Consider the following 27,718-nt stretch of genomic DNA (forward strand, 5'->3'; position numbering starts at 1 on the left):
GCTCCACATGGCTTAGCAGCAAGCTGGCCTCTCCCCAAGCCCACAGCCTGGAGAGGGTCAGAGGAAAAGACGACTTAAGAGAGTGCTCCCCACCTGTAAGTGCCCTGCTCGTCTGAGCCCCGGAGGTCCTTGACCTTCCCCTGATTCCTGTGCCAGGGAGTCCCTAGGATCCTGCTCTGGACTCAGGAGCTCCTGACTTTGGAGCTGCGTGATGACAACGCACCTTGTGCCATCAATTGACTTGTGCCAGGTGTGTGTTTAGTACTGAGTAGAGACTCGGTGTGACCACACGGCAGCTGGCTAGGGCAGTCGGACGGAGTATCTCTGAGAGGGGCAGCCGCTATGTGCCCTCAGAGGAGGCCTGGAAGCCTATGGAGAGCAAGTGACCTGGAAGGACTTGCTTACGCCTGGCCCTCAGCCCGGGCCAGGACTCCCCGTTCGGCGCTCCGGGTCGCGGCCTTCATGCTGGCAGCCTGCCTCCACTTCCGCAGGGGCCTCAGAGCAGGCTTCTTCCTCAAGCCTCCCTGTGGGCCTCGTAAGACCCTGAGTACTTAAGGAGGCGGCTTCCTGCCCCCCATGGCAGCAGGGCCTTGCATGAGGCTGGGAGGTGGAAAGCTGGCATTACAAGGCAGCCACTGCCTTTTACTTACTCCCCACCTCTTCAAGCCAAGTTTCTAAATAACAGGGATGGTAACTGCCCGATGTGGCTCAAAGTCCGTTCTAAAGTTGCTTGGCAAAAGGCCACCCGGACTATTACTCAGCTCTGCACGGAACGGCATGTACTAAGTCTCTTGGTGTGTGAGCAGCTTGGCTGCTATTTGACAGGATGGGGTGGACTTCTTTCTGGCTTGTGCCAGCCTCCACTCTGTGTCTTTTCCGTGTATAACGGAGCCTCATTTTGCTGTGAAGTCTGTGAATTTGAACTTGCTTAGATGAGATGACAAAGGCCAGAGCAGGAAGCAGAGATTTAGAAAAATGTTCCCAGTGGCTTTGGAAACACAAAAGAAACTCCAGGGAAGGCATATACGAGCTGAGGACCTAAATAACTAGATGTCTTCTTTTGGCAGCAGGCACAGGGTACAGGATCATTTATCTATGAATTACTCTGGCTCCTGTTGTGAATCCTTTATTTTATCCCCAGTCATACAAAGGAGAAGAAAGTCTAAATTTTTAACAAGCATGTTAATTCCCCTGAAATTTTGCTAAAGACCAAGGAAGTTATTGCAAGTGCCTGGGTTCCAGTCCCAACCTGACCGTTAATGTCCTGTGTGACCTTAGGCAAGTTACTTTACTACTCAGACCTCGATTTCCTCATCTTTAGAATAAAGGGCTTATTCATTAGGAAAGCTGAATGGATGGAATATAAGAATGCTGTTATTTTTTGCAACTTTTCTGTAAGTCTGAGATTATTTTAAAATAAAAGGCTTTCTTAAAAAGTGAAAGGGTTATACAGATTATCCTCAAGATCCTCTCTAGTTCTAAACTGTGATTCTAACCTCCTATTTAAAGTAAAAGTCTCTTTCCAGCTATCCAAACATGTATCAAAGCAGAATTTTGTCCACTCCTCTTACCACATAGAAGATGCTGATTAGCCCCAGCGCACACCTATTTTCTGCTTTTAGCATATCCTATATCCCAGGCAAAAACTGAATTCTCTATAAAAACACATTAAAAAACACTCCATCCCTACCACTTCTTTCCTGCAAACGAGTCTATTTCATCAAGTAGGGAAAAGCTGTTTCTGACAGTCCATGCTTACAGAATCTCAGTTCTCCCTAGCAACTGGGCTAATTATAACTCCAGCTACCTGGTAACAGCACTAGATTTTCCTGACACTGGCTGGCAGTGTTGAAGCCACCTCAGCTCTGCTGGCACGTCCTGTACTGAGAAGGCATCAGATGAGCTGAGAGACTGGGAGAAGAGGGGCAGGCAACTATCTAGGCTAGGATGGGGACCCACCGAGGCCGTTCCGCATCACAGAACCTCGAGCTGGGAGGGATGCTGGTTGGCACACATCCAGGTCCAGTTCTTGATTCTTTCCCCTCAAACTTCCCATCTCATCAACCACCAAGTCCCACAGATATTTTACCTCCTAAGTATTTCTCAGATCAGTTCCCTCCTCTCTATTCTTCTTGCCCCGAGGCCCCATTTAGGCCCTCATCATCACTTTTTAAACTTTCATTTTCAGCCCTAACCCAGTAGCTCAGTTGTTTATGGCATCATCCTGATACACCAAGGTCAAGGCACATACAAGAATCAGCCAGTGAGTGCCTAAATAAGTGGAACAAATCAGTGCTTCTCTTTTTCCTCCTTCCTCTCTCTCTAAAAATCGGTAAGTTTTCTAAATTTCTTCTTTTATTTTTTAGCTTTTAAAAATAGACTTTATTTTTTAGAGCAGTTTTAGGTTCACAGGAAATTGGGCAGAGCGTACAGAGAGTTCCCTGTGCTCACACACACAGCCTCCTCCGTATCAGCACTCCCCACCAGCGCGGCCGAGTGGCAATCGATGGACCTCCCTGACACGTGATTATCTCAACAGCCTCAGCGTATATTATGGCTCACCCTTGGTGTTGTACATTCTGTATGTTTGGACAAATGTACAATGACACGTATCCACCCTTACAGCATCCGACAGAACAGTTTTACTGCCCTAGAAGTTCTCTGTGCTCCGCCTATTCATCCTCCCCCGCCCCCACCCCAGTGCCTGGCAACTATTGATGCCTCCTCTACTGTCTCCATAGTTTGTCCTCCTGCTTTCCTGCCCCTACCTTGAGTCCCTCTTTCCCACCCGCTGGAAGAATCTAGGTGTCGCTGCTCTTTAAAGCCAATCAGCAGCTCCTTACTCATCCTCAGGTTGAAGTCTGCGCTCTTTAAAATGGCACACTGCCTGAAAAGCAGGTGGTGCTGGGTGAGGGGGGCAAAGGAGGAAAAATCGGGACAACTGTGAGAGCATAATCCATGAAATATCATAAAAATAAATAAATAAATATAATGGCACACAGGATTATGCCTTGCAAGCGTTAAAACCTTATTCAAACGCCTACTCCTTACCTTTTTCAACACAAAACTGCTTTGATCTTCCACGCAGACCACGTGGTTCCTTACCTCTAGGCTTTCACTTCTGGCAAAATCTCTCTCTCCACCCTGTCATCCGTCGACTAACTCTGTACACAGCTCAACTTCGGCTTTTTACCGCACTCTCTTACTTGAGTTTTATTAATCTTTGAACCCCCAACTTCTAGCATAGCACTTGGAATACAGGCGGCATCCAATTAATCCTTGTGAGTGAATGAATGGATAAATCCAAAGCTCGCCGTGATCTCCCTCCTGCCTACCTCTCCAGGCCCATCTTACCTCCACCGCAAGCCCCGCCCCGTGCGCCAGCCACACGGGGTGACCCGCAGTGTGCCAAGCACACAGTGCTTTTCCACGCCTCTCGGGCACTGCCTACGCTTTCCTTCTGCCTGAAATGCTTCTCTCCATTCCCTGTTGTGTTAATTACCCTTCAAGATTCAATTCAAACTTTACACACTTGGAAGAGCCGTTCCTGGCAGATTTTATTGTTTTCTTAGTACAACAGGCCAATCTGTACTTACCTCTAGGGAAGCCCTTCTTATACCATTTTTATTTATTTGTTAATATCTTTGTCCACCAACACCGGGCAGAGTAGCTGGCATGTAATAGATCGTCCACAGATGTTTGAAGGAATGCATGCATGTGTGCAGGAGTAACAGATGGCCAAGGTGATAATGCAAATGAGGGAAACATTTGAGACAGGAATTTAAAATGCCTCCTTCAACTATATCATGCTACTTCCATCAGTGTGTAAACCTGGATGTATGTAACTAGCACAAAGAAGAGGCTTTGTAGTAAGTTCTTGTAAAAGTATAAATTAGGTAGACATAGTTAAGGAGTGAATAACTGAAAGTGAATTAGAATTAAATCAGGCTCCAGAATTTAGTTTTAGATTTGTTTCTTATGATTGGAAATAAAAGGTCCTAAGTATTCAAAGGAAAAAATTTCTTTTCCCCAACAGGAAAGTATTGTGACTTCTAATTAAAAGCTCTTAAAAATGAAAAAAAAAAAGTTGTATTAAGCAAAAACAGGAAACAAAGTTGTTTTAGTCAAGGGTTCCATAGTTTTTATAAAGTAACTAAGACAGCTAGGGGAAAGTTGCTATAATTTTTTTTTATATCGTGGTAAAGTATACATAACATAAAATGTGTCATTTTAACCATTTTTAAGTATACTGTTCAGTGGCACTAGGGACATTCATATAGTTGTGCAACCATCCATCTCCAGAAGTTTTCCTCCAAATGACTATATATCCATTAAATAGCTTCCCACCTGCGCCTCCCACCCCATCCCACCACAACCTGCAACAACCGTTCTAATCTTTCTATGAATTTGACTACTCTTGGTACCTCATATAATTGGAACCATTCAATATTTGTTCTTTTGTGACTGGTTTATTTCCCTTTGCATAACGTCCTCAAAGTTCATCCATGTTGTAATATGTGTCAGAATTTCCTTGCTTTTTAAGATTGAATAATATCCCCCTAGAAGTGTATACCCTATTTTGTCTACCCATTCCTCTGTTAATGGACACTTAGGTTGCTTTTACCCTTTGGCTCTTGTGAATAATGCTGCTATGAACATGGGTATACAAATATTTGTTCAAATTCCTGCTTTCAGTTCCTTTGAGTATAAACTAAACAGTGGAATTAATTGTTGGATCATATGATAAATCAATGTTTTATTTTCTGAGGAACCATCGCACCATTTTCACAGTGGCTACACCATTTTACATTCTGAATCAGCTATGCACAGAGTTTACAGTCTACACCCTGAAAAACACACTATTTTCTTTTTTGTTTGTTTTGTTTTTATAGGAACCATCCTAACAGGTGTGAAGTTTTACCTGTTTTAACCAAGAACACAAAGGTCGTAACAATTTGGTGCATAGCATCTCCCGATTTTCTCCCTCCTTCCACTCCCGAGAGCAGGACGCGGGCGGGCTGGCCCCACTGACCTCCGAGGCCGCGCAGGAGTCGTCGGTTCGCGCAGGTGCGCAGGCGCGGGCACGCGGAGGCTACGTTCATGCCAGGCATCCAGAGAAGGGCTTAAAAATAGTTCGGTCAAAGTAGTTCTTTTTTCCCCCAGCATTTTATTTTTTTATTTTTAAACTGACTTTAGAGAAACAGAGGAAAGAAGGAAGAGATACAGGGAGAGGGAAACATCAATTTGTTGTCCCACTTATTGATGGATGTGCCCTGGTTGATTTCTGTGCGTGCTCTGACCAGGGACTGAGCTCACAACCTCTGCATAGCAGGACCATGCTCTAACCAACTGAGCCTTCAGCCAGGACCACAGCCAAAGTAATTCTTATTTTTCTCTCTTACATTTCTCCCTTTCCTGCTGTGCACATATGTTAAAGTTCATGTAAGTAAAACTTAGGGGAAAGAAACCTTAGCTAATTAAACAAGGTATCCAACTGTAAAAATAAGAGTTAACTCTATAAATATAAGAATACCACTCACTCTGCAACAGTAACTGCAATAGCACTTGAGAGAATAATCTGAGAAGTACATACTCTCTAGTGTGTGTCTCCAGGTAAGCAGGATACTAATAATTCTTTACATTTATTTAACATATAACACATTAAAATACATGTTACCTATGGGGAGGATGGCAGGACAGGAATTCATGGCTCCATTTTAAGAAACCAAGGCTCAAAGAAGTTATGGACAAGGCCAAAGACATAGCTAGGAAAAGGTGGATTCAGAATTCAGGTTGTCTGATTTGAGTCCCTACATTTAGGTTTTCCTCCAAGACTATCTTTCTGCCCTGGCCTGGTTGCTCAGTTGGTTAAAGCATCGTCCAGCACACCAGAAAAAGGGTACAGGTTCGCTCCCGGGTCAGGCGCAGACGGGAGGCAGCTGGTAGATGTTCTCTCACACAGCAATGTTCCTCTCTTTTTCTCTCTCAATCTCTTTCTCACTCCTCTCTTTCTTCCTCTATCCCTCCCTCCATTCCTCTCTTTCTAAAATCAATTAAAAAACATATCCTGGGGGGGAAAAAAATAAAAAATAGAAAACATATCCTCGGGTGAGAATTAAAAAAAAATTTAAAACAATGCTATCATTCTGTAATTACCTTCCATTGGTTTAAGTAAAGGTTCCTAAATCATATAGCCTGACAGGGGCCTTGGTACTTCACTGAACTGTTGGATGCTTAGCACAGTATGGCTGCATGTTTACTGCTACTCATATTGTCCAAAGCCTAAAGAAAATCAGGCCAGAACTAAAAAAAAATCAGTGAGCCAAAAAAATAAATAAATAAAAAAATAACAAAGACAGTAGATCTTAAAAGTTTTCATCACAAGAAAAAACAATTTTTGTGACTACCAGTGTATGTGGTAGTATATGTTAACTAGATTTATTGCGGTTATCATTTCACAATATATACATGTATTGAATCATTATGTTGCACACCTGAAACTAATATAATGTTATATGTCAATCTATCTCAATTTTAAAAAGAGATAGGTCTTAAAAAATGTAAAAGATTTTATTTATTTATTTAGAAAGAGGGCAGGGTGGGGAGAAAGAGGGAGAGAAACATTGGTGTCAGAGAGAAACATCGGTCAGTTGCCTCTTGCTCACACCTGGACCAGGATGGAACCCGAAACCCAGGCATGTGTCCTTGACCGGGAATCGAACCAGCGACCTTTCACTTTATGGGCTACCGCCCAACCAACTGAGCCACACAGGTCAGGGCTTAAAAAAACCTTTTCAAAGCTGAATTTAGAATCAGACCAAGTTACATCAGAAAGTACTAAACCAAAATGGTAAGAAATTTTGAATTACAACCAATCACAGTCATAATAATTTTTATAAAAGGAAAGGACTTTGTCCCATTACTAAATAAGATATTTTCTTTAAAACACAAAATTTAGCAAACCCAGCCTTTTCTATTCATTCTCTTTGAAGAAATAATTTGTATTTGACAGTGACAGTAAATTTGCTACAATAAGAGCACTTTACATTATGTTCTTTATACATGGGAAAACTAAAATGGAGAATTGAAACAAGTAGGATAAATGATCCTAAATCTACTACTGAAGAAAAAGAAACTAATTTAAAATTTTTAAAAAATGATCCAGATCAAATGTGTCCAGTAATTAAACTTATCTGGATAATTTTGTTATCTCTCAGTTTGTCACAATAAGGGCAAAATTTTTTTCAGAACTTACTATATGATAAGCATAGTATTGATTTCAACTAATTGGTTTATTTAATCTTCCTCCAGACCCTATAAGATAGGTGCTGTGACAACACCCACTTCAGCTCAGAGAAATTATAGTACTTGTCCAAGTTAACACAGGTAGCAAGTGGTAAACCAAGGCTGCATCTCAGGTCTGTCTGGTTCATAACTTTTAACCACTAAGCCCAGTGATAGCTGAATAGTAGAAATGATGAAAATCTGGCAGACAAGTAGTGTCTGTTCATCGCGATTTTAAAAACCTGGCTGCATAAATATGCTATGTATAAACTTCATAGTTTGCTCAGAAAAAATATCATTTGATTTAAAAGATGAGAAACCACAGCCCTGAGAACTCAGGAAGGTTACGAGCCAAAGAACAATAGAACACAACTGTTACAACTCCCATCTAAAGGCCAAATCCACTTTAACCATCTAATATCAATTGTGTTATTTAAACATCGACTCTACCTGGTCCAGGGAGACAACCTTCAGGTTCTCCTGATATTTTTGTTATTGGATCTGGCCCTGTCATATTTTACATTCCATTCTTAAATCTTTTTAAAAGCACGTTAATAATAAATTCACAGAAGTTCAACAAATAAGTAGTCATCATAATGCAAAACACAGTGAACGGTGTTTTTGCGTGCTGTTTGGGGATTGGGTGTTTACCACACAGCAGTGGATTTCATAAATTCCAGGGTTGAACATATTTCTAGCGGCACACACTCAGCTATAATGAGAAGATGCAGGATTAGATAATCAACAACGAGGAAATAACCGAGTTGCCACCCAGAAATTATTTCCCAGAGCAGCTGCAGTCCAGAAATGCGAACAAGCCCCTCTCCATAGGAGTGGGCCATACTCAGCTGTGGACCAGTCACAATATTTTATCTCTTGCTTTGCTCCACAGTCAGAACCTAACTGTACTGCAACGGTTTCTCCTTTCTTTGGTTACATGTTCCAAATTGCCTCCCCGCCAAACTGAACTTACAATTACTATTTTCTACCAAGAGGGGGCAGTAGTACCTAATCAGGCAGGTGTATGTGCCAGTTTTTCTGTACTGAGGGTAAGCAGTCTCATTCTATATTTAATTATTTACAAAAAAATGAAGCTTAATAGTTTAAACACTCAGCAGAAAAGTAGCCAGTCTCACAGAACCAATTTTTATGTATAATTTAATATGATTTTATTAGTCCATGGTTAGCATGAGTCGATTAGTTCTGAATTCTCTGAACAGCTTGAAAGAGAGAAACTTTAACTTTTTTTATTTACTTGTTTTGAGGTTGATAGTTCTAGGTTTTTATGTAACTTTCTTACCACCTCTCTTACAATTAATTAAAATCCTTATGAATTGTATCTATTTTAGTTTCTCCCTTAATCAACTACTTGCCACTTGGAAAAACAAAACCCTCTCTGTCCAGTCCTTTTCTCCTGAAATTTCCCGTATTTCCCTTTTCTGCTGCCGTCATTGTAAAAAGCTTGATTGTCTCTCCTTACGACAGTAATTTTTCACTCCTAAGTACAAATATCTCAACAATATGTAAAGTAGCAGAAATATGTAAAATAATAAAATAATTACTCTTTACAACAGACTTATATTTACATGTTTCACAAACACTGATTTTATTTAAAAGAATCGTACACACAGCACCCAAATTATTGCAAATTCTAACTCAGTTAGTGAGATTGAATGTTTTTACTTTGTTTAAAGAAGTGTCCTACCAACACTAAAGCAAAATCAAGCTAAGTTTGGTCACAAAACAGGGCTTTCAAGCCCCATCTGAATCATGTGACTTAGCATCTGCGGATGCAATGCATGTCACCCTTGATGTCTCTTTGCCAACGTGGCTGTTATTTAATCGACCTAAAAGGTATGAACGTAAGACACCGTGGGGGCCCAAGACAGGCCACCCCAAAATAACACACAAGGGCACATTGGTTACTTTAAATTAAAGTTGCAGCAGTGACCAGAAGGGCACCCTAACCCTCCCTGTCTCGTTGAATGTAGAAAACAAATCTCCCCAGTGAAAGTGTCCTCCTTCCCGGGGGGGAAGACACACTCCTTATCTCTAGAGTGAAACAACTCAGAACTGAAAAGTCTGTATAAACAAATCTTATTGCTGTTTTCCTAACACTACTTTGTTTCAATTCCTCTTTAATGTATACTGAAACCTTGCATAGGTTCCTTTCTAATGAGCAACAACTTTCTTTGACCTGTAAATTTCTCACAAATGTATTGTTTCTTTGTTTAAAAAGTATGAAAAGGTACTTGGGTTGAGAATTTCTTTAAGCTTCATTTTATTTTATTTTTTAAGATTTTATTTATTTATTTTTAGAGAGCAGGGAAAGGCGGGAAAAAGAGAGGGAGACAAACATAGATGTGAGAAAGATCTATCAGCTGTTTCATCTATGTGCCCCAACCAGGGACCACACCAGTAATCCAGGCATGTGCCCTGACTGGGGATTGAACCGGCGACCTTTCACTTCGCTGTACAACACCCAACCACACTGGTTAGGGCTGAGCCTCACTTTATGATGTGGGCATCATACTGTGTGTGATTCCCCCATACACATGTATTAAATTGAATTTTTTTCCTGTTGATCTAGTTTTGTGTCACTTTCCTTATTTTTATTACTAGTCCAGCTGCAAGAACTAAAGAAGCTAGGGGGGCAGGGGAGGAAGGTCTCTCCTTCCATAACACATTCATGGGAATATTTGAGGGTGAGATTAGAAGAGCCAAACCTCTTCCTCGTTTTTAAATATCATAATAACTATTAAGACTAGTGGACATACAGCTAGTACCCCTTTGTATATGTATGAAGCTATGAAGTTTAACAAAGTGGTTTAATATCTTTTTATTTAATCTTTATGGCTGCTCCCTATTCATACTCTCAAAAAATAACTTTCAGTGTCTGTTATGGTGTGCATTGTTCTTAATACAAGTTCTGCAGGGGCTGGAAAAGCCGAGGGAGGTTAAATTACTTGACCAGGTCCCCGGGTTGGCCAGCGCTCCTGATGTGGTGGTTTACTAATTCCTTGTCCTTCCATCAAAACATAACTGCCCTCGTTTCTATCAATCGTTCATCACTATGTAGTGTGAGAAAGTAATTCCAATTATGGTGTTAATGGTTAATCATGGCTTTATGTGTTCTGTTCCCTGAATAAGAGTATTTTAAGGCTTTAGTGTTTCCCAAGTCATAGACAAATGGGATGAGTCAAGTGACAGGTGCAATGCACAAAGATTTGGTGAAAAGGGAAATAAGGGGACACAGTAGTTTGAGATCCCTCAAATCAGGTGGTGCCAGTAGCTGCCTGACTACTCTGTACTTACCACTGAGGAGAGACAGGGCCATGGCTGTGTCCTGAACGGGTCTAGTGGCAGTACTGGTCTAACAAAATGGTTGTCACTGCTGTGACAATGTCCTGTGGCCACTCCCTTTCCACCCCCACCTCTTGAGTGGCTCCTATAACTTTTTTTTTTTTAAAGAGAGAGAAACATTGATCAGTTACCTCATCCTGCATGTGCCCTGACTGAGGACTGAACCCAAAACCTTCGGGTGTACAGGGACAGTGCTCCAACCAACTGAGCCATCCAGCCAGGGCAACCCCTATAATCCTCATCACGCTTCTCCAGGACAGCAATGGTGCCTCTGCCCACCCCGCCCAAAGCGGTCCCTGGACACTCTCCTTAGCCAGTGCCGAGGAGAGGGGAAGATCAAATGAGTCAAATCATCTAAAAAATGACTGTTCTTCCTGCCTTGCTTTGCAGACAATTAATGGGAAAATGCTCCTCTCTCTGCACAGTGAACAAATTCATCCACAGTATTTCTACCCAGAGGCAAATACTGCCTCCCCCTCTCTCCATCTCTCTGAGCGACCAGCCCTCCCTTGGCAAGATCCTCCTCACACCTGGCAGCTCCAGAGGCACATCACTATTTAGCCATAGAAAAGACGAAAGGTGAATCTAGCCCAATTTCAGGACAATTCTGATTAAAACATGGAAATCCAGGAAAGAAAGAAAATAGGGCTAAATCCCCCCGTTTGGCTGTCCACGTTAGTTGATGTACCAAATAATCATTTGGGTGTCACAGACACTAGTTACTCCTCTGCTCAAGATACTGTCTAGCAGGCTGCAATGCTTCCCAGAGCCTGCACAATGATCATATCTGCAGGCTCCTGATGTCAACAGCTGTGATAAAGTCAGAGGTGACCCGCTCCAGGTCCCTCGGGCCACTTCAGTGCCTGCCCAGACACTAAGAGGGCCATGGAGACCAATATTGTGGAAACCAGTTAGGACGCTTAATCCTTGTAACCCATAGCCTGATGTCCTTTTACCAAGGTGCTGTCTCATCGCACCATAAGCGCAGCCAAACCCCTCCAACTTCCTTCCCCACCCCAGTCACTCAGCTGTCAATCAAGACAGCCGTCCCTCAGGGAAGCCGCCACTCCCCGCCCCCGACCTCTGGCCGGCTGCCACTCCAGCAGTAGAACCCTTTCTTTCATTCTCAGGTTGCCTATTGCTAAGACTGAAAATGCCTAAGATTCTGTCTTAAAGTTTATCTGCATACCGATCTTCAAAAACAAGCATGAATTTCTCAAGGAACAGAAAAGCCCTCGGCCGCTGCCCTTTCCCCACAGCATCGTTCTCGGCCTCCAGGGAGCCGAAGCTGGAAGGGACTCTCCTTCTCTGTCGGAGAGTGTGACCTGGCAACTTCTGCTTCAGAGTCACGCGTGGGGCTCGTTTTAAAATGCACATTTCCAAGCTTCCCGCCCGTTACTAAATCAGAACCCCTGGGGCGGAGGGCGGGGTGAGGCTGGAATCTACGTTTTAAACCAGCTCCCACGACGACTGGATTGTTCTGCAAAGTTCCACACTGGAGTTTGAGAGCCTCTGATTTAATCCAGCTCCCTGTCTTTACACGGAGGAAGTAGAAAACAGGCACAAAGGAGGTGACATGGGTTTGTCCAAGGTCACGCGGCATCAAGGTGAGCGGTCCAGGCCTGGAACCCACCTCCCTCGCTCACCAAGGCGCGCGCGCTCCAGGAGCCCGGAATGTCGACGCGCCCGCGCCCTGCACTCACCCGCCTGTAGATGTCCTCCTGGCTGGCCTCATACTTCTGCTGCATACGCTCCTCCAGGAAGTAAATGCGCAGCTTGAGGCTGAAGTTCTCCTTCTTCAGGTCATTGAGGTGCTGGGACAGAGTGCGATATCCATTAGACATGGTGGGCAACCCATGGGGAGGAGCTTGCCCAGTCACCCCTTCACCCCAGGAACGTGGCGCCGCTGCTCCGCGGCATGAAGCGAGTGGCCGGGGGCTGCCGAGGCTACGGCGACATGGCCGGGTGGCTGGGCTGTCTCGGGGACCTGGGACGGGGCTCGCCGCTCTGGGTGCTGGAGCGCGGCGCACTTTCCTTTTTTACCTCCGGGAGATATTTGCGGAATCCCTGACAGAGGAACATGCTGCGTGAACTCAGACACAAGTGGTGTAACCTGACTCCAGGCCAGGGCTCCAAGCTGCCACCCTCCCAGAGCCTCCCAGGTCCAACTGTAGGCAGTTCACAGCCTCTCGGGAAAGAGAAGGGAGGGATCCCTAGAAGCTTCCAAGAAATGGGGAATGGGAGTAACTCAAGGGGATGGTGGGGTTACAAAAAAGACGAGGAAAAGATGGGGGTCGGTGGGGGAGGGCGGTGTTTAAGTTCCTGGTGGCTGATTTGCATAATAAAACTCAACCGATTGTGGCCAGAAGCAAGAAATAAAAAACACTTGTACGCAAAATGGTGATCACACGTCAAATATCCCCCTTCTGTCAGGTGCAAATCTTAAAGGGCCACTAGCCAGAGGGGTCCCTAATTTCCTTCGATGATCCGGACCTCCACCTCTGATCATTTCCTTCTCAGTTTCTCTCCCCTGACTTTTCCATCCCAGAGGCGCTTCAATCAATAGCCTTTATTACCATGAGCTTCCCCTATATACACCAGAGAAAAAAGCAAGCCTTCGAGTTCACTGGAACCTTTACAAGTTCTGTTTACCAGTTACACGAGCTCACAAAAAGCCAGGTCAAAGGCTCCTCCCCTCAAGGGATGAGGGAAAGAGGCGGGGGAGGGGCAGGAGGGAGGGCAGCGGCAGCCTGGAGCCCAGAGATTTCAGCCACTCACTGGTTCTTAACTCAGGCACCTGCCAAGTGGAGCCAGGCACTCACCACCAGATCCTGCTCCTACAGCAATTTAAGATCCTTGAATGACAGCTGCAACATTAGCAGGAAGTGTTATTTATACCACATCACACAGCACACTGAAGGTGACTGGGAGACACACATACCAAACACAGGTTCTTGGATAAAGCAAATACTAGGTTGGAAAAAAATTAATATTAACATCCATAGTAAAGGAGACTGAGAAGTTTATACTTAATTCAAGTACTCAACTTTCTCCCCAATCTACCTGCTCTTCATTCTTCTAATTCTGTCTTAAGTGTTCATAATAATTCCAAGCAACATCTGAGTCCCCACCAGGTAGTATGCTGGACATGAGGGATACAAAGATGAAGACAGTCCCAACTCTCAAAGAGCTATACAGATATAGGTGTGCATTTTACAATATAACCCTCCAAGCTTCTGTTAGTCACACTTTTTACATTTTATACTGCAATCCAGCACACACACAAATACAGTGATTTCACAAAGTACTGTTACCATCACTCCGTGAGATGCACACTAAGGTTATCTAGTCTTAGTTCTCTTTCTGGGAGCGACCCACTGAACTGATGTCATGACACACTGATGTTTCCTTCTCAAGTTAGAAAAGCACTGACATCTCTGGGAACCCAGAAGACAAAGAGATTAATTCTTACTGAGCTGATGACAGAAAACTTAATTCAGAGCTGCACTTGCCCTTCGCTTTGAAAGACAGAAAAAGTTTGGGTAAAAGCAGCTTTGGGAGGGCACTATTAGAGCTGAGCATTCTATCAAATAGATTTGAATTCTATGTAGTCAACACTTTTTTTTTTTACCATAGACTGTTGACAACTTAAGACAAAATACTCATTGTAAAAAAAAATGTAGACATTTAAAATTCATTTTGCTATTTTCATTAAATCAATGTTCTTTGAATGAATGAATGTGATTTCGGCTTAGAGTGAGGAAGAGAAAAGACTAAATCAAAAATCAAGATCCTTTTCTGGTCCCTGCACTGTTACTAAATAGTTCTGTGACCTTAGTACACTTCTCCAGAGGCCTACCTGTCCTCATTTATAAGATGAAGTGGTTGGAAACCAGCGATGTTTAAGGCACTGTATTGGTCCAAGCTCCTAGAGAAATAACCTAGTTATAATCACCTCCATTTTGCACATAAGGAAACAGGGCACCAGATCTGTGAATAGTGTGTGACAACGTTTTCATGTCTACTTGGATTCTTTCATCAAGTGAGAATATTTAATAAAAAGCTTTATGAAAACTAAAATTGCATAAGAATGCAGGGTATTCTTAACCAACCTAGGTATCTCTTTCTGTACTTTAATATCTATTTCCTCTTATGCCCTCTGATCCCTTCTTCTTCTCTCTGGCCCCTTTTCTGGTTTTTGCTGCTCTTTAAAGGGAATACTTAAACGATGGCTAGTCCTTAGCTTTTCATTTTTCTCTTCATACTTTCTCCCTTTGAGATTTTATCTACTTCTAGGACTACCACGCTTGCCTCCTAAACCACCCTCAAATCTCCAATCAAGTCTCCACATCGTACGCTTCGCTAAGTAGTTCGAGTTGAGTGTCCCAATCTCACAACAGACCTCATAGCAGAAGCATTTCCAGTCTCGTTTCAGATCTGCCAGAATTCACTCGTCATCTGCTCTCCATATTAGTTTTGATGTCTTCAAAACTCAGATCTCATCCTGTCGTCTCTCTTCCAGAAAACCCTTAGCAGGCATCTCATCTGTCTCAGAATTAAAGGAAAACCCCATCCCACTCCCTCAATGCAAGCAGCCTCATTTTGCAGTCCCTAATTCTTATCCCACCAAAACAAAGCGTTCCCTGCTACCCCAGCCTGGGAAGACTGCATCCTCTTTTGAGCTCCTAAGGTAAATGTTTGCAATTGGCAATTCACATGCTGCCTCATGATACCGCTTTTCTGTTGTCTTGAAGGGTCATGTACATTTTTAAAAGATACTTAACTTGTGTGTTTCTGCAGTTCGTGTGTAAGCTGCCCAAGGAAAGGGCCAAGGACTTAATGTCTTTCTACTCTCATGTTACTCCCACCATAGCCAAGAAGACCTTTCCAGTAACATTCATCTCCCCCCACAGCCTGTTAACAGTCTCCTCAGCCAGACCAGGATGTTTTGAGGATGCATTTTGTGCCTGTGTATTCTCACTGCAGAGCATTAGGAAGCACTTCCTAAATATCTGTTCAGTTGATGAATAGGTAAGTTCAATATATTCCATATTCTTGCTAATTACACTTGTTATATGGGTTAGCTTGCTTGTATTGTTCTCACAACTTTCCAATAATATAAAAATTTTATATTATTAATATTATTAATTTTATTAATATATTAATATTAATATAGTATTAATATTATTAATTTTTATATTATTTATATTTTTATATATTTATTTTATGTTTGTTCCAGTAGTTTCAAAGAAACTACATTTGCTAGAATGATTACTGTAGAAAAATGGTATTTTGTTAGCATAAATTTTCAAGTATATACACTCGTCTTGGCCTTTTTCCTGAACCCCAGTCTACATCTAACTTCCTAGTAGAAATTTCCACTTGAATACCAACATCTCACCCTTGTGTATCTTAAACCGAACTCCTCATCTTGCCCAGCGCATATGCTCCTTCCTCACTGGGTCCCACTTCAACCTGTAACAACTCAATATTTGCAGTTATTTGGGTCAAAACCTTTGAGTATGTTCTTGTCTCATTTTTCTCATACTCATCATCTCATCTGTCTGTAGTTCTTATTATTTCTACCTTCAACATAACATAACTACCTGTACTTACAGACTCCAACTACATCACCACTACCACCAGCACAGGTACCATTCTGGCCCAAGATACTATCTATGATCGCTCTCCTAAATTATTTGAATCGCCTCTAACGGGTCTCCCTTCTCCCACCCTTGCTCCCCTATAATCTATTCTCAGCACAGCAGTCACAGCGATCCTTTTAAAATATGTCAGATCACTCCTCTTGCTGGAAACCCCCACTGGTGTCCCATCTAATTTAGAGTGAAATGCGGAATCATTCATTAGCCCATGAGGCCCAAGGCCTCACCTCTCTTCTCCATTTGTCTTTTACTTGTTTCCTCCTCCTCCTCCTCCCCTACACATCCTGTGCCAGCCACACTGTTTCTCTTTGCTGTTCCTCTTTGGAGTAAACACCCTCCTTCTTCAGAGCCTGTGAGCCTGCTGATCCTCCTCATGGTCTGCTCCTTCTCTAGATATTTAAAACTGTAACTCACTCGAGGCCTCAACCCAACACTCTACATCTCCATTTTTTGTTCTTCCACAGCCGTATCATTGTCTAAATTTATTTTAACTTATTTGTTTAGTTAGTTAATTAGTTTCTTGTCTGTCTCTCCCCACTAACTTGTAAACTCCAGGATTTTTGCCTGGTTTTGTTCACTGCTGTATCACCAGTACCAAGAGTGGTACCTGGTACATACAAGGTGCTCAATCAAGTATTTGCTGGGTAAAAGAATGGATGAATCATTAACCTAGTGCCTTAGACCTCACCAGATTTAATCCTAAGAGAACGCAGTCTGTATACTAAATTATAGAGATGTTTTAGGATGAAGAGCATACCCAAAAGCATTCTTCTTTATAAAAAGGTTATAAGTCAAATAAGTTATTCTAACGGGCTATTTTTAATACACAATGCAGAATCTGAACTTTGTATAAGAGTTCTGAAAAATTGGAGCATAATAATAACAATAAATTACAATTAAAGGACAGTATGAACTGAACATATAGTAAAAACTATAAAAATTAGGAAGGAGAGCTGTCAGAAGGTTCCACAGGGAACTGGCATCTCAACTCTCCTTAAAGGATGAATCCAATTTGACCAGGCTTGGGGCAAGAATATAAGGCGATATGGGCAGGTGGAATGTTAACGAAGGTGCAGAGAGCCATGTGGACTGAAAGGTCACATACTGTCCTGTAAGGGAGGAACAGAGAGGAAGGGAAGTGAAGAACCATTTTTGGGAGATCTTGAAAATCAGGGTTCCAGAGCCTGAGTTTGTTCTTCTAGGTATATCCTGGCTCTCAGTTTGGACACTGGGTGAGGAGAAAGGCAGTGGGGGAAGGCCAGGAACTGCTTACCAGGAAGAAAGCTTTGTTCATGTGTTGCTTGTGTTTGCTTTTTTTGTAGCTTTAACAAACAAAAATGCTCATACCTGGGATGCACACTAGACCTACTAAATCAGGGCCGTAGGCAGGTGCCAGGCCTATATGTCTTGATAGGCTCTGAATTACTTAGTAAATAAACACTGTGGGTTCTTGAGCAAGGTTTACTGCTTCTATCTCTTCTTCCTTTTTCACACAGTACATTGAAAGTCTTTACTCTTCCCTCAAAATATTTTTTCAAATACTAATGGTTCTCCCTTACTCTTTCCTTAATTTCTTCTTCCCACTGCCTCTTCTTCATTTTTTATTTTTTGAGAGAGAGAGAGAGAGATCGATTTGTTGATTCACTTATTTATGCATTCATTGGTTGCTCCTTGCATGTGCCCTGACCAGGGACCAAACAAACCCCCAACCTTGGTGTATTGAGAAGATGCTCTAACCAACTGACTTACCCAGCCAGGGCGCACTGCATCTTAATATATTAGCTCAAACTGGAAATAAGACTTTGATAAGGACTCAATTAATGCCAACAATAGTAGGAGGATTACAACCCAGCTGTCGCATGTCATGCCCCATTAACATAATAAACAACTGTCAAGTCAGCTTTTTTAAAAAACTCAGTTTCACATTTGCCTAATCATATTCAGACCCCCCAGATAGGTTTTTAAATGGAAATACTTGAAAACATATTTATCTCTTCCATTCTCTCTCCTAAAAATAAAGTTCCACTCCACTAAAAATGATTACTATCTTAATTGGCACATTCTTTTCAAATATAATAATACTTTTGCAACTTAATCTCTACTAATCTGATATGTGTGATAATTCATACCTTTACATTTTGTGAAGAATATTCTTAAATAACATGATAAACAAAGGAACAGGAGAATAGGGTTTAAGTAACCTTTGACACTGTACTTACTATTCATATTCAAATAGGCAATAAATATTATCACTGTTATGAGTATTTATTTAGGTGAAGTAGCTGGGATGGTGGAAAGAGCAAAAGCTTTTGAACCAAGGAAGTCTAGGTTCAGATCTAAGTTCTGCTATTTTCTAATTGTGTAACTTTGGAAAATTACTTACAAGTAATTAACTGTAGGAAAGGAGTCACGAGACAGGTCTGGGGAGGCTACCAAGAAGCCTGCGACTGTATCTGAAATGCTAACTTTTGTCTTTCAATCTGAGGCAAAGAGTGAAAATAATATTTGGTAAAATTTAGATATTGGATACATGGACAGTATCTTATTATTCTTTGCACATTCCTATTGTTTGTAAAATAGCTCATAATTTTTTTAAAGAAAACTATTTAAAAGAGAATTAAACAAAAAATTATAGGGAGGTATTTATCAATTAAATACAAGAATAAACTCTCTAGTAGAGTTGGATGTATTGAATTTATTGCCTCGCTCCATCCACACATTCATACATCAAACATTTATTGAGGACATACATTATGAGAGAGTAAATTTCTTGTCACAAAAGGGATACAATTGAAACCTTGATGAACTTCTCATCAAGGATATTGTTAAAAGTCTGCACATATCACCTAGGAGCAGTTAGCTCTAAAAAACTTTTAAGATCCTAGCTATCCTGAGATTCTATGTTGGAAACATATTTTTTTCACAGAAACAGTACGACCCAAGGAGGTGCCAATGAGAGAACTATCACTCTTTGAAGAATCTCAGAACACCCCATCAGCTCTCCATAGCTGAACCCTAAAGGGTAGCGGGCATCCACCTATTCAGGCTGAGAACTCTGGCTGCCTTGTGCAGAAGGAAAGAAAGGAGATTAGTGAGTACAAAGGACATCATATTTTCAAGATGAAAGCCGCAATGATGACGGGGACCCAAGGAGGACCCTAATGGACTGTTCAACCCATAACAGTCTACTGTCATATTTTTTGCCAACTGTCATATTTTCCAACCAGCTCTATGGAAAGAGCATGCAAACGAAGAGTATTTCCTGCTCCTCGGCTTCCAGTGGGATCAGACCCAGGAGCCCAACTTGTTTTGGACTGGAGGACAGGGATAGGCAGGAAGGAATGGGGCAGGGAGAAGGAGGAGGGCGGGATGTTCCAAATACAAATATTTTATTTATAATACACCTATGTGCCTGTGAGTCCCTGTACTTTTCTGATAACTTCTAAGTTGCAGGAATACAAAATTCAACTCCTGCCTGTTTTGAACGACTGGGACTCATCTTATGAAATTAATTGGATATAATTACACACTCCTCAGCGCCTTAATCATGACACTAGGTGAACGTGGGGTTACCTCGTAACCGACAAAGCACTTCCACTTCTACCTCAAGTCCCTGAAGGATCTTTTTAAAAAGTATCACTCACTGTAAATAATCTTCCTTGTGACCCTGGAGGATCTAACTACTTGAACCTTTATAAAATATAGTTTTCTCCATTTTCAAGATGAATACACCAAAGCAGGCATTCGAAAGGTTAAACATATTATCTAGCAATTTTACTCGTTCTTACGCATCCAAGAAAATTGAAAACATATGTCTACAAAAATTCTTGTCTATGAGTGTCCATAGAAGCATTGATCATAATAGCCAAAAAGTAGAAACATTCCAAATCTCCATCAACTGAGGAATGGATATACAAAGTTTAATATATCAGTATGATAGAATATTATGCAGTTATAGAAAAAAATGAAATAATACATTCTATACCAAGAATGAGCTTTAAAAACATTATACTAATGTGAAAAAAAGCCAGGCAAAAAATGACGTATCATATAATTCTATTTGTATGAAATGTTCAGAAATGGGAAATTCATAGAGAGGGAGAGCAGATGGGTGGCTGTCAGGAGCTGGGCGGAGGGGGAATAGGGAACGACCGCTAATGGGTGTGAGGTTTTCCTGGTGTGGTAACAATGTTCTGTAACTAGATAGTGGTAATTGCTGCACAACTCAATGAATATACTAAAACCATATGCTTGTACACTTATGGCATGGTATGTAAATTATATGGTACATAAATTATATTTTACTTAATTTATGGTATATAAATTATATTTTACTATATGGTATGCAAATTATACTTTACTATAGGTATTATGTTTAAAGAATTTATTTATTTATTTTTAGAGAGGAGAAGAGAAGGAGAGAAACATTAATGTGTGGTTGCCTCTCGAGCACCTTCTACTGGGGACCTGGCCCGCAACCCAGGCGTGTGCCCTACACTGGGAATCAAACCAGCGACCATTTGGTTTGCAGGCCAGCACTCGATCCCCTGAGCCACACCAGCCAAGGCTATATTTTACTATAGCTGTTATTTTAAGAAGAAGAAAGAAACCCAAGCGGGGAGAAGTAACTTGCCCAGTCCTTTGCCTTTTACAAAGGATTTTTTAATGATAAAGTTTCAGTTAAAGTTAAATTCAATTCAACTTAGGTAAAAGCAAGTGGTTTAGAACTGATGATTTCAAAATGTTCTGTATATTGGTCCTGCTCACATTAAGGAACCCTAACATAAAGGCTTGATGATGTATCCTTTAAATGGCCCTCAATATTGAAAACTGATGGGTTACTATGTTTTATCAAGTTAAGGTCTTGTTACAATCCTCGGATAAAACAGAAAGCAAGCATATGATTGATTCTGTTTCAATACAGGAAAAACATACCCATTAGGCTGTCCTGAAGAATACACGTAAGTTTTGCAGAGAATTCTAACAAGGAAAATGTCAACCAAAGTCAATGAACTTGGTCTTCCGCTCATCGACACTTTCATTTCCACCCAGGGTTTCTGCCCTGTGTCCCAGAAGTCACCTCTGCTTCAGAAAGCAGACTGCGGACCCTACAAAGGACTTTTCTTCTTTTGGGTTGCACAAATCTTTCTTCTGAAACCCTGTTTCTGAAATTTCAACATAATTCCTGAAGTTCCAGCATCTTTTAAATGCTACAGTATTAATCATATCTTTCCATTGCCTCCCCTAAAACTCAGAGGCAAACTGATACTCACCCTCTCTCTACACAGCCTTTTCTTGAAATAACTGGCCTGATGACAAGGGAGCTAACAACAGAGCTATTACATCAGGTCAATAAATAACCCTATGTCAGGCAGCAGCATCACGTGGACGCAGGATGGGGGTTCAGATGACGTTCCCGCTGCCTTCCCCCACCGTGGATACACAGCCACACCACCCCCAATCCTAGAATAACAAGGTGCCGTCGTCATCATCACTCTAGAGGACTATGAACTATATAAAACCAAAACAAAACAAGTCACAACTTCCCTGACTACCAAAAATACGCGGCCCAGCCAGAAGCAGTGCAGCCAGAGACAGTCTAGTGGGCTCCACGGCCGCACCGGCAGCTGGGCTGCACGGGTGCCGGCAGCTCCGGGGGACTCCTAGGCTCTGAACTAGAGTTTCCACCCGTTTGGCCCCATCACCACCAGCAGGACTCGGTGTTGTTTGTTCACAAATGGCGCAACCCAGGAAGATTACTTGCTGAGCTTCTAGTATGCAGGGGGAACAGACCGCGATATGGCCTCACCTGTTTTTCGAGGTCTTTCAATAAGCCCTTCTCTATACTTGTTTAGAAAAGAAGGCAACTTCAAAAGCGCGGTTAGGACTTGCTCTAGGCATAAGAGCTAAGAGTTCACAGTATACCATGAACGACCGACCGTGGTTGCAACAATAAGGCTTTGACCAGGAGTAGGGGTGGGGAGGGCAAGACACTGCCAACTTGAACCTCAGTCAACACCAGTGCTCCAGCCATGACAAAAAGCCTCCTATTTCTGAGCTCACTGTGCTCTCTGCTGCCTCCAGGATTTGCCATGGGCGTCAGCGTTAGCCTGAAAAGTCATTCCCCTTCACCACCCACTCAGCTCTCACTGAACTATCTCCAACTCGCCTGTAAGGCTCTGACTGAGATAGCACCTACTCAGGAAAACCTCTCTGATCCTGGAACCAAACTGGTTGGGGCCCCTCCTGGGTGCTTCCTACTCTTGTTCTTCAGATTACCTGTTTGACTGCCATGCCAATTAGATCTAGAGTTCCTTAAGAACAGAAGGATCTCCTTCATTTTCCTCCAAAAATGAAAATTGCCTTCCTGGCTTTTGGTCTTTGTTCCTGTCGTTTTAATGATTATTTAAAAACTACAAACACGTGTCTGCTCCAGTTTTTCCCTTTCTCTGCAATGGATGGCATCACCTAGCAGTTGCCCAAACAAGAAAGCTCGAGATCATTCATTCATCCAAAACAACGAACAAGTAAAACGCATGCCTGCTATAACGAGGCACATGCTAACTACTATATTCAGCAGTGAACGAGATAAACCTCTGCCATCATGGAGCTCAGATTCTAGCAGAAAAGAGAGACTTTGAACAAACAAATCATGTTACTAAGGGAGGAGCACAGGGTACTCCGGAAGTTTACAACAGGTAACAACTGAGCTTACAACGGGAATGGAGAAATGAATTGGTGGTAGGTCGTATCTGGGCTTCTTTTCCATCACTCGTCACACATCCAATCCATTGCTCAGTCTTATCACTTCTGCTTCGGAAATCTCTCTTTCATCTGCCCGTTTCTCTCACTCCTGTACGGCCACCACTGCCAGCCTTTGTCTGGACTGGGGCTACAGCCCGAACTGCCCTCGCGGCCTGGGACTTGACTCCTCCAATCCAGAGGCCATGCAGAGGCCAAAGGGGTGTTTCTAAAAGAAAAATCTGATCATGGCACCTCCCTGTTTAAAAGCTTTCAATGGTTCCCCAGAGAGCTCTGATAAAATTTAAAACCTTTTACATAACTTACAAGGTCCTATATAAGGCTGCCCTCTCTTCTTCTCCTCTCTCCACTCTTCTTCACATTTCTAGCATGCATGATCTACGACAAATGACCTTCCTACAGTTCTTTCTCTCATCTGGACCTTGTTTCATGCTGTTTCCTCTGCAGAGAACGTTCTTCATTGTCCCACTCTCAGCTCATATTAGCAGCTAATACTTAGTCTTCCTTCAGGTCCCCAGTTAAATGTAGTTTCCTCTAGGAAAATTTCTCTGAATCTTCTCACCCCTTCAGACTGAGTTATGAACCTCAGTTATAGATTACATAACTCTTTATTTCTATCATGATGATTATATTCTGTTGTAATTCGCTAATCTGTAAACTCTATGAAAGCAGAAATCATGTTTGCATATTCCTTATTGTATTTGCCGTACTTAAGATATTGTGTTGTACACTGTAGGCACTTTAGAAATACTTGTTGAATGATTAGATAAATAAAATGAATACGTGTTATTAAAAATTCAGCTAATATAGCCCCAGCCGGTATGGCTCAGTGGTTGGAGCATCCTCTCATAACCAAAGGTTGAGGGTTCGATTCCCGGTCAGGACACACACATAGGTTGCTGGTTCATCCTTGGTCCAAGAATGGGAGCTTGTAACCTTCCCAGCCCCACCCTCCGATCCGACACGGATCCCCAGTCTGGGTGCATATGAAGACAACCAATCGATACTTCTCTTGCATCAATGTTTCTCTCCCTTCCTCTCTCTAAAAAAGCAAATGAAAATGTCCTCAGATGAGGATAAAAAAAAAAATCCAGATAATATGGAAAGTTACAAAGAAATTAAAAATCATGGCTAATCCCATCACCCAGACATAATCACTATTAATATTTTGGTGTGTATCCTTCCAAATATTTATTTCTCCCTCAAAAATGAGACCTTATTTTATGTAATATTCAGTCAACCTGTTATTGTTTTGTTGTTTAATCTTAATTTTGTTTTTATGAACATCCTCCTATGATGTTCTATTTATGTATATACCATACCCAAAATAATCAACCCTCACTTTAATAGATAATTAGATTACTAATATTTTACTAGTAAAAAAAGTACTGAAATAAACATTCATCCCTGAACACACATTTTTAAAAAATACATTCATCCTTGATCACGTGCATGTAACAGCTAGAACGGGGCCTGGCACGCAGGATGCACCCATGCACTGAGGGGATGAGTGGATAAACAGCCAAATGAATGAGGGGATCCGCTGTCCATAGAGAGACATAATAAAAGTGTGGCTGAGAGTCCAGACCCTGAACTCAGGGCACCTGTTCGAATCCCAGCTCTAGCACTTGCAGCAATCACTACTCTTTTTCAAGCTTCATGTCCCTCTCTGGACAAATCAAGACAATGGAGGTACTGACCTCGGTAGACTGTTTTATCAAGTGAATAAAGTAATAACGTCAAGTGCATTCATTGTGCCCTGCACACTATAAGTCCTCCATAAACAGTAATTGGTATCATTATTTTGTTGCTATTTTAAAAATTTATTTTTGGAATGGAAATTATTACTGGAATGAAAATTCCTCAAGGTCCACAGAAAGAAGATAGAGCTTTCTTCATACAGTGAAGAAGAGACATTCACATATGTGTATATGAATAAAAATTTTTTAATGTTTTTCTAATATTTAGGTTTTAAAGACACACATTTGTTTGGCAAATACTCTTAATCTTGTAACATCTCTTTCACTGTTGCCTTAGCTGTTATTTAAATTAAATCTGATATAACTTAAATTTCATATACCCCAATTGGATCGTACAGTCTTTGAGAATGGTAACGTGTATGCATCTCAGTATCCTCTACAACACTCAGAATCATTCATTTTATTCATAGTTAAGAAAAAAAAAAAGATCGTATTGATACCTATCTGGCAACGTTGCTTAGGAATGAAAACATTTCTGAAGTTCCATGGAACGATGGTGTGGAATCCCTCTGAAAAGTCATGTATTAACCAAAGAAAATTCTGTCCTTGCTGAACGTTTAGGATTTCCCCCCTACCCTTCTCTAGCAACTTTCTGAATGCCTCAGACACCTGTGAAAACAAAATCACCATGCCTGGGGCACTGCGGTTGGGGGAGCACAAATGCCGTTTTTGTTTTTTTTTTAATAAAAATGCGCTTGACTGGTAGCATTCATTTTTCAAGGCTGTAATTACAGAGAAACACTCAAGAAGCACTGAAATTGCTGGATCTAAAGCACCAGTGACATGGTCCAGAGTCACCTCAACCAAAACAGGAAACCCAGGCTGTGAGAGCTCAGATCTCAGAAAGGCAGAAAAGTCCCTTTTAGGACTTGTTTACCCCCATACAGCTTTCAAGAGTCAAGCGGGAAAAATTTTCCAGGGTGGGTGGAGCCTCACCAGGCTGACTCACTGCGGCTGGATGCAGACGACCAGGGAAGCTGGCTGCAGGCTGTGAGCAGGGAACCCTGCAGCTGTTTTGCTGGCATTCTCGTGTTAAAGGCAACGTGATTTTAAAAATGGGCGGACAGGAGAGGGCAGTGCAGGCCCCCTTTAGACCCGATGGCCACAGACCCCCGCCCCCACCCCTCTGCAACTTTTCTGTAGCTTCTGCCATTTGACTCTGCACAGAACCACACTCCAGACATTTCACCCATGTAACTCTCTTCCTCCGCATGGTCCTCTCCTCTGTCTCGGAGCTGGGGAGTCACTGGAGTTACCTTGGTTCTGTCACTTTAGGCCTGTATAGCTTTAGGTAAGGTATTTGAGACTTGGGCTCTCCCCTGGTCCAGTGGATATAATAATATCTATCTCATGATTAGGAAAATGAACAGAAAAATAGTTGAAATAAAATACATTAAGTATCTAGAAAAGAGCCTAGTATATAATAAACTCTTGATAAATACAACATTATTATTAGCTACTATTAATGGTCTTCTTAGTAAGTCCTATCGAATATTTTAAAAGGTCTCTGCTTCTTTCTCTTACTTGGCTGTATAATTTTACCATCCTGGTTTGGGTAGAAAATGGTATTTCTTTAAACTCATTATTAAGGACAAATGTACTTTTCTTGACTTCAGTTTCCTATGCTAACCATTCAATTAATACACCAATAGTCTCCTTGCAACCACTCAACTTCCCGTGAATATATTCAGAGAATTCTGAGGAGAGGCTGGGGGAAACCCAAATCCAACGAGTTTAGTAGAGTTGGTGTACATTTTGGAGCACATACTATGGACCAGCATTATGCTAGATTCTAGAGACTAGAAAAGGATGAGCAGGAGGCATTTCCTACCCTTGAAGATCTTAGAGTCAGGGTATATGTTTAAGGCTGGAAAGTTAGGGAAGGCATCCTAAACAACAACAGCAAAAAACAGAAACAGAAAACGGCACCTGAGCTGAATCTTGAAGGATGAGTGGGCTGTGACTAAGTAATATTCGAAAAAGTGGTTAGTAGGGTAATAATATGGGTGTAACAATTTATAGTTTTAATTTGAACATTTCACCTAAAACGTCACATGGTATGCTTGAGTGGGATATTGTTACGTTACCGGATTACACGCTTAGGATTTTGTAATAAAAGGGACCCTATATTTCCTATTGGCCTCTTCTCTCTGTCCTAGCTTGGTTTCTGTCAGTGGTTCCCAGCACTGTCAGTAAAAACTAATCAGAGATCTTAGACCTGGATGTTAAGAAAAAGGACTTAGAACTCCACACCTGAGAGTCAGGTGACCTCTGTTGTCACCCAACTCAGCCCTTCATTTTCCCTCTCCCCACAGCATCCAGCCATTCGTTCTATCCGTGGAGGTGACATCCCTCACGTCTATGTTCCCAATCAGCTCCCCATCAAACGGAACGTGCGGGCAGGCTGGCTTTCAGGGCGCGCCCCACCCAGCTCTGAGGAGTGCCGCAGCGCTGCCCACCCCTCCTGTGTTGGAGGAGACTCTAAGGGCAGAGAAAGAGGAAGGGGCTGCGGTGTCACCGGCCCCACTCCCATCACCAGCACCACAGCTGTTCAGCCATTTAGTCTTCAAAAACCACTTAATATTCCTGCAAACTCTCTGTCTTAAACACACACACACACACACCCCAGTATCCATGACAACTCTGGGTGAAAACAAAACCAAACCAAGAATAGGCTGTTTAATTCTCAGACATACATGATATGGAGCATCTTCTTTGTCCACAAGAATATCTGGCAGGATGCACCTTAGGTCATAGTGAAACATTTCTATTTACAAACTGAGGGAAAGCAGGGTAAGCCCATGTCAACGCTGCTTTATTAACCCCATTTTGAAAATGGAATTTTATTATTTTATGTCAAAAGCTGTCAATTCAAAAATAAAAGAA

General features: G+C 41.9%; 1 protein-coding gene across 9 annotated transcripts in view; it reads right to left on the reverse strand.

The window, feature by feature from the left end:
• LOC129063685 (myomegalin) overlaps nt 1–27,718 on the reverse strand; it is a 161,291-nt gene that overhangs the window by 110,601 nt on the left and 22,972 nt on the right. For 8 of the 9 annotated variants that reach the window (XM_054564750.1, XM_054564740.1, XM_054564741.1 and 5 more), the window contains exon 4: nt 12,351–12,461. In XM_054564750.1, the coding sequence (XP_054420725.1) occupies nt 12,351–12,461 (111 nt within the window). Of the gene's footprint in view, nt 1–12,350; nt 12,462–12,690; nt 12,745–27,718 lie in introns of those variants that run through there. The other variant, XM_054564743.1, reaches the window with a different exon arrangement.

Source organism: Pteronotus mesoamericanus, unplaced genomic scaffold (assembly GCF_021234165.1).
Source record: "Pteronotus mesoamericanus isolate MK-2021 breed Mesoamerican mustached bat unplaced genomic scaffold, CSHL_Meso_final scaffold_99, whole genome shotgun sequence".
NCBI lineage: Eukaryota > Metazoa > Chordata > Mammalia > Chiroptera > Mormoopidae > Pteronotus > Pteronotus mesoamericanus.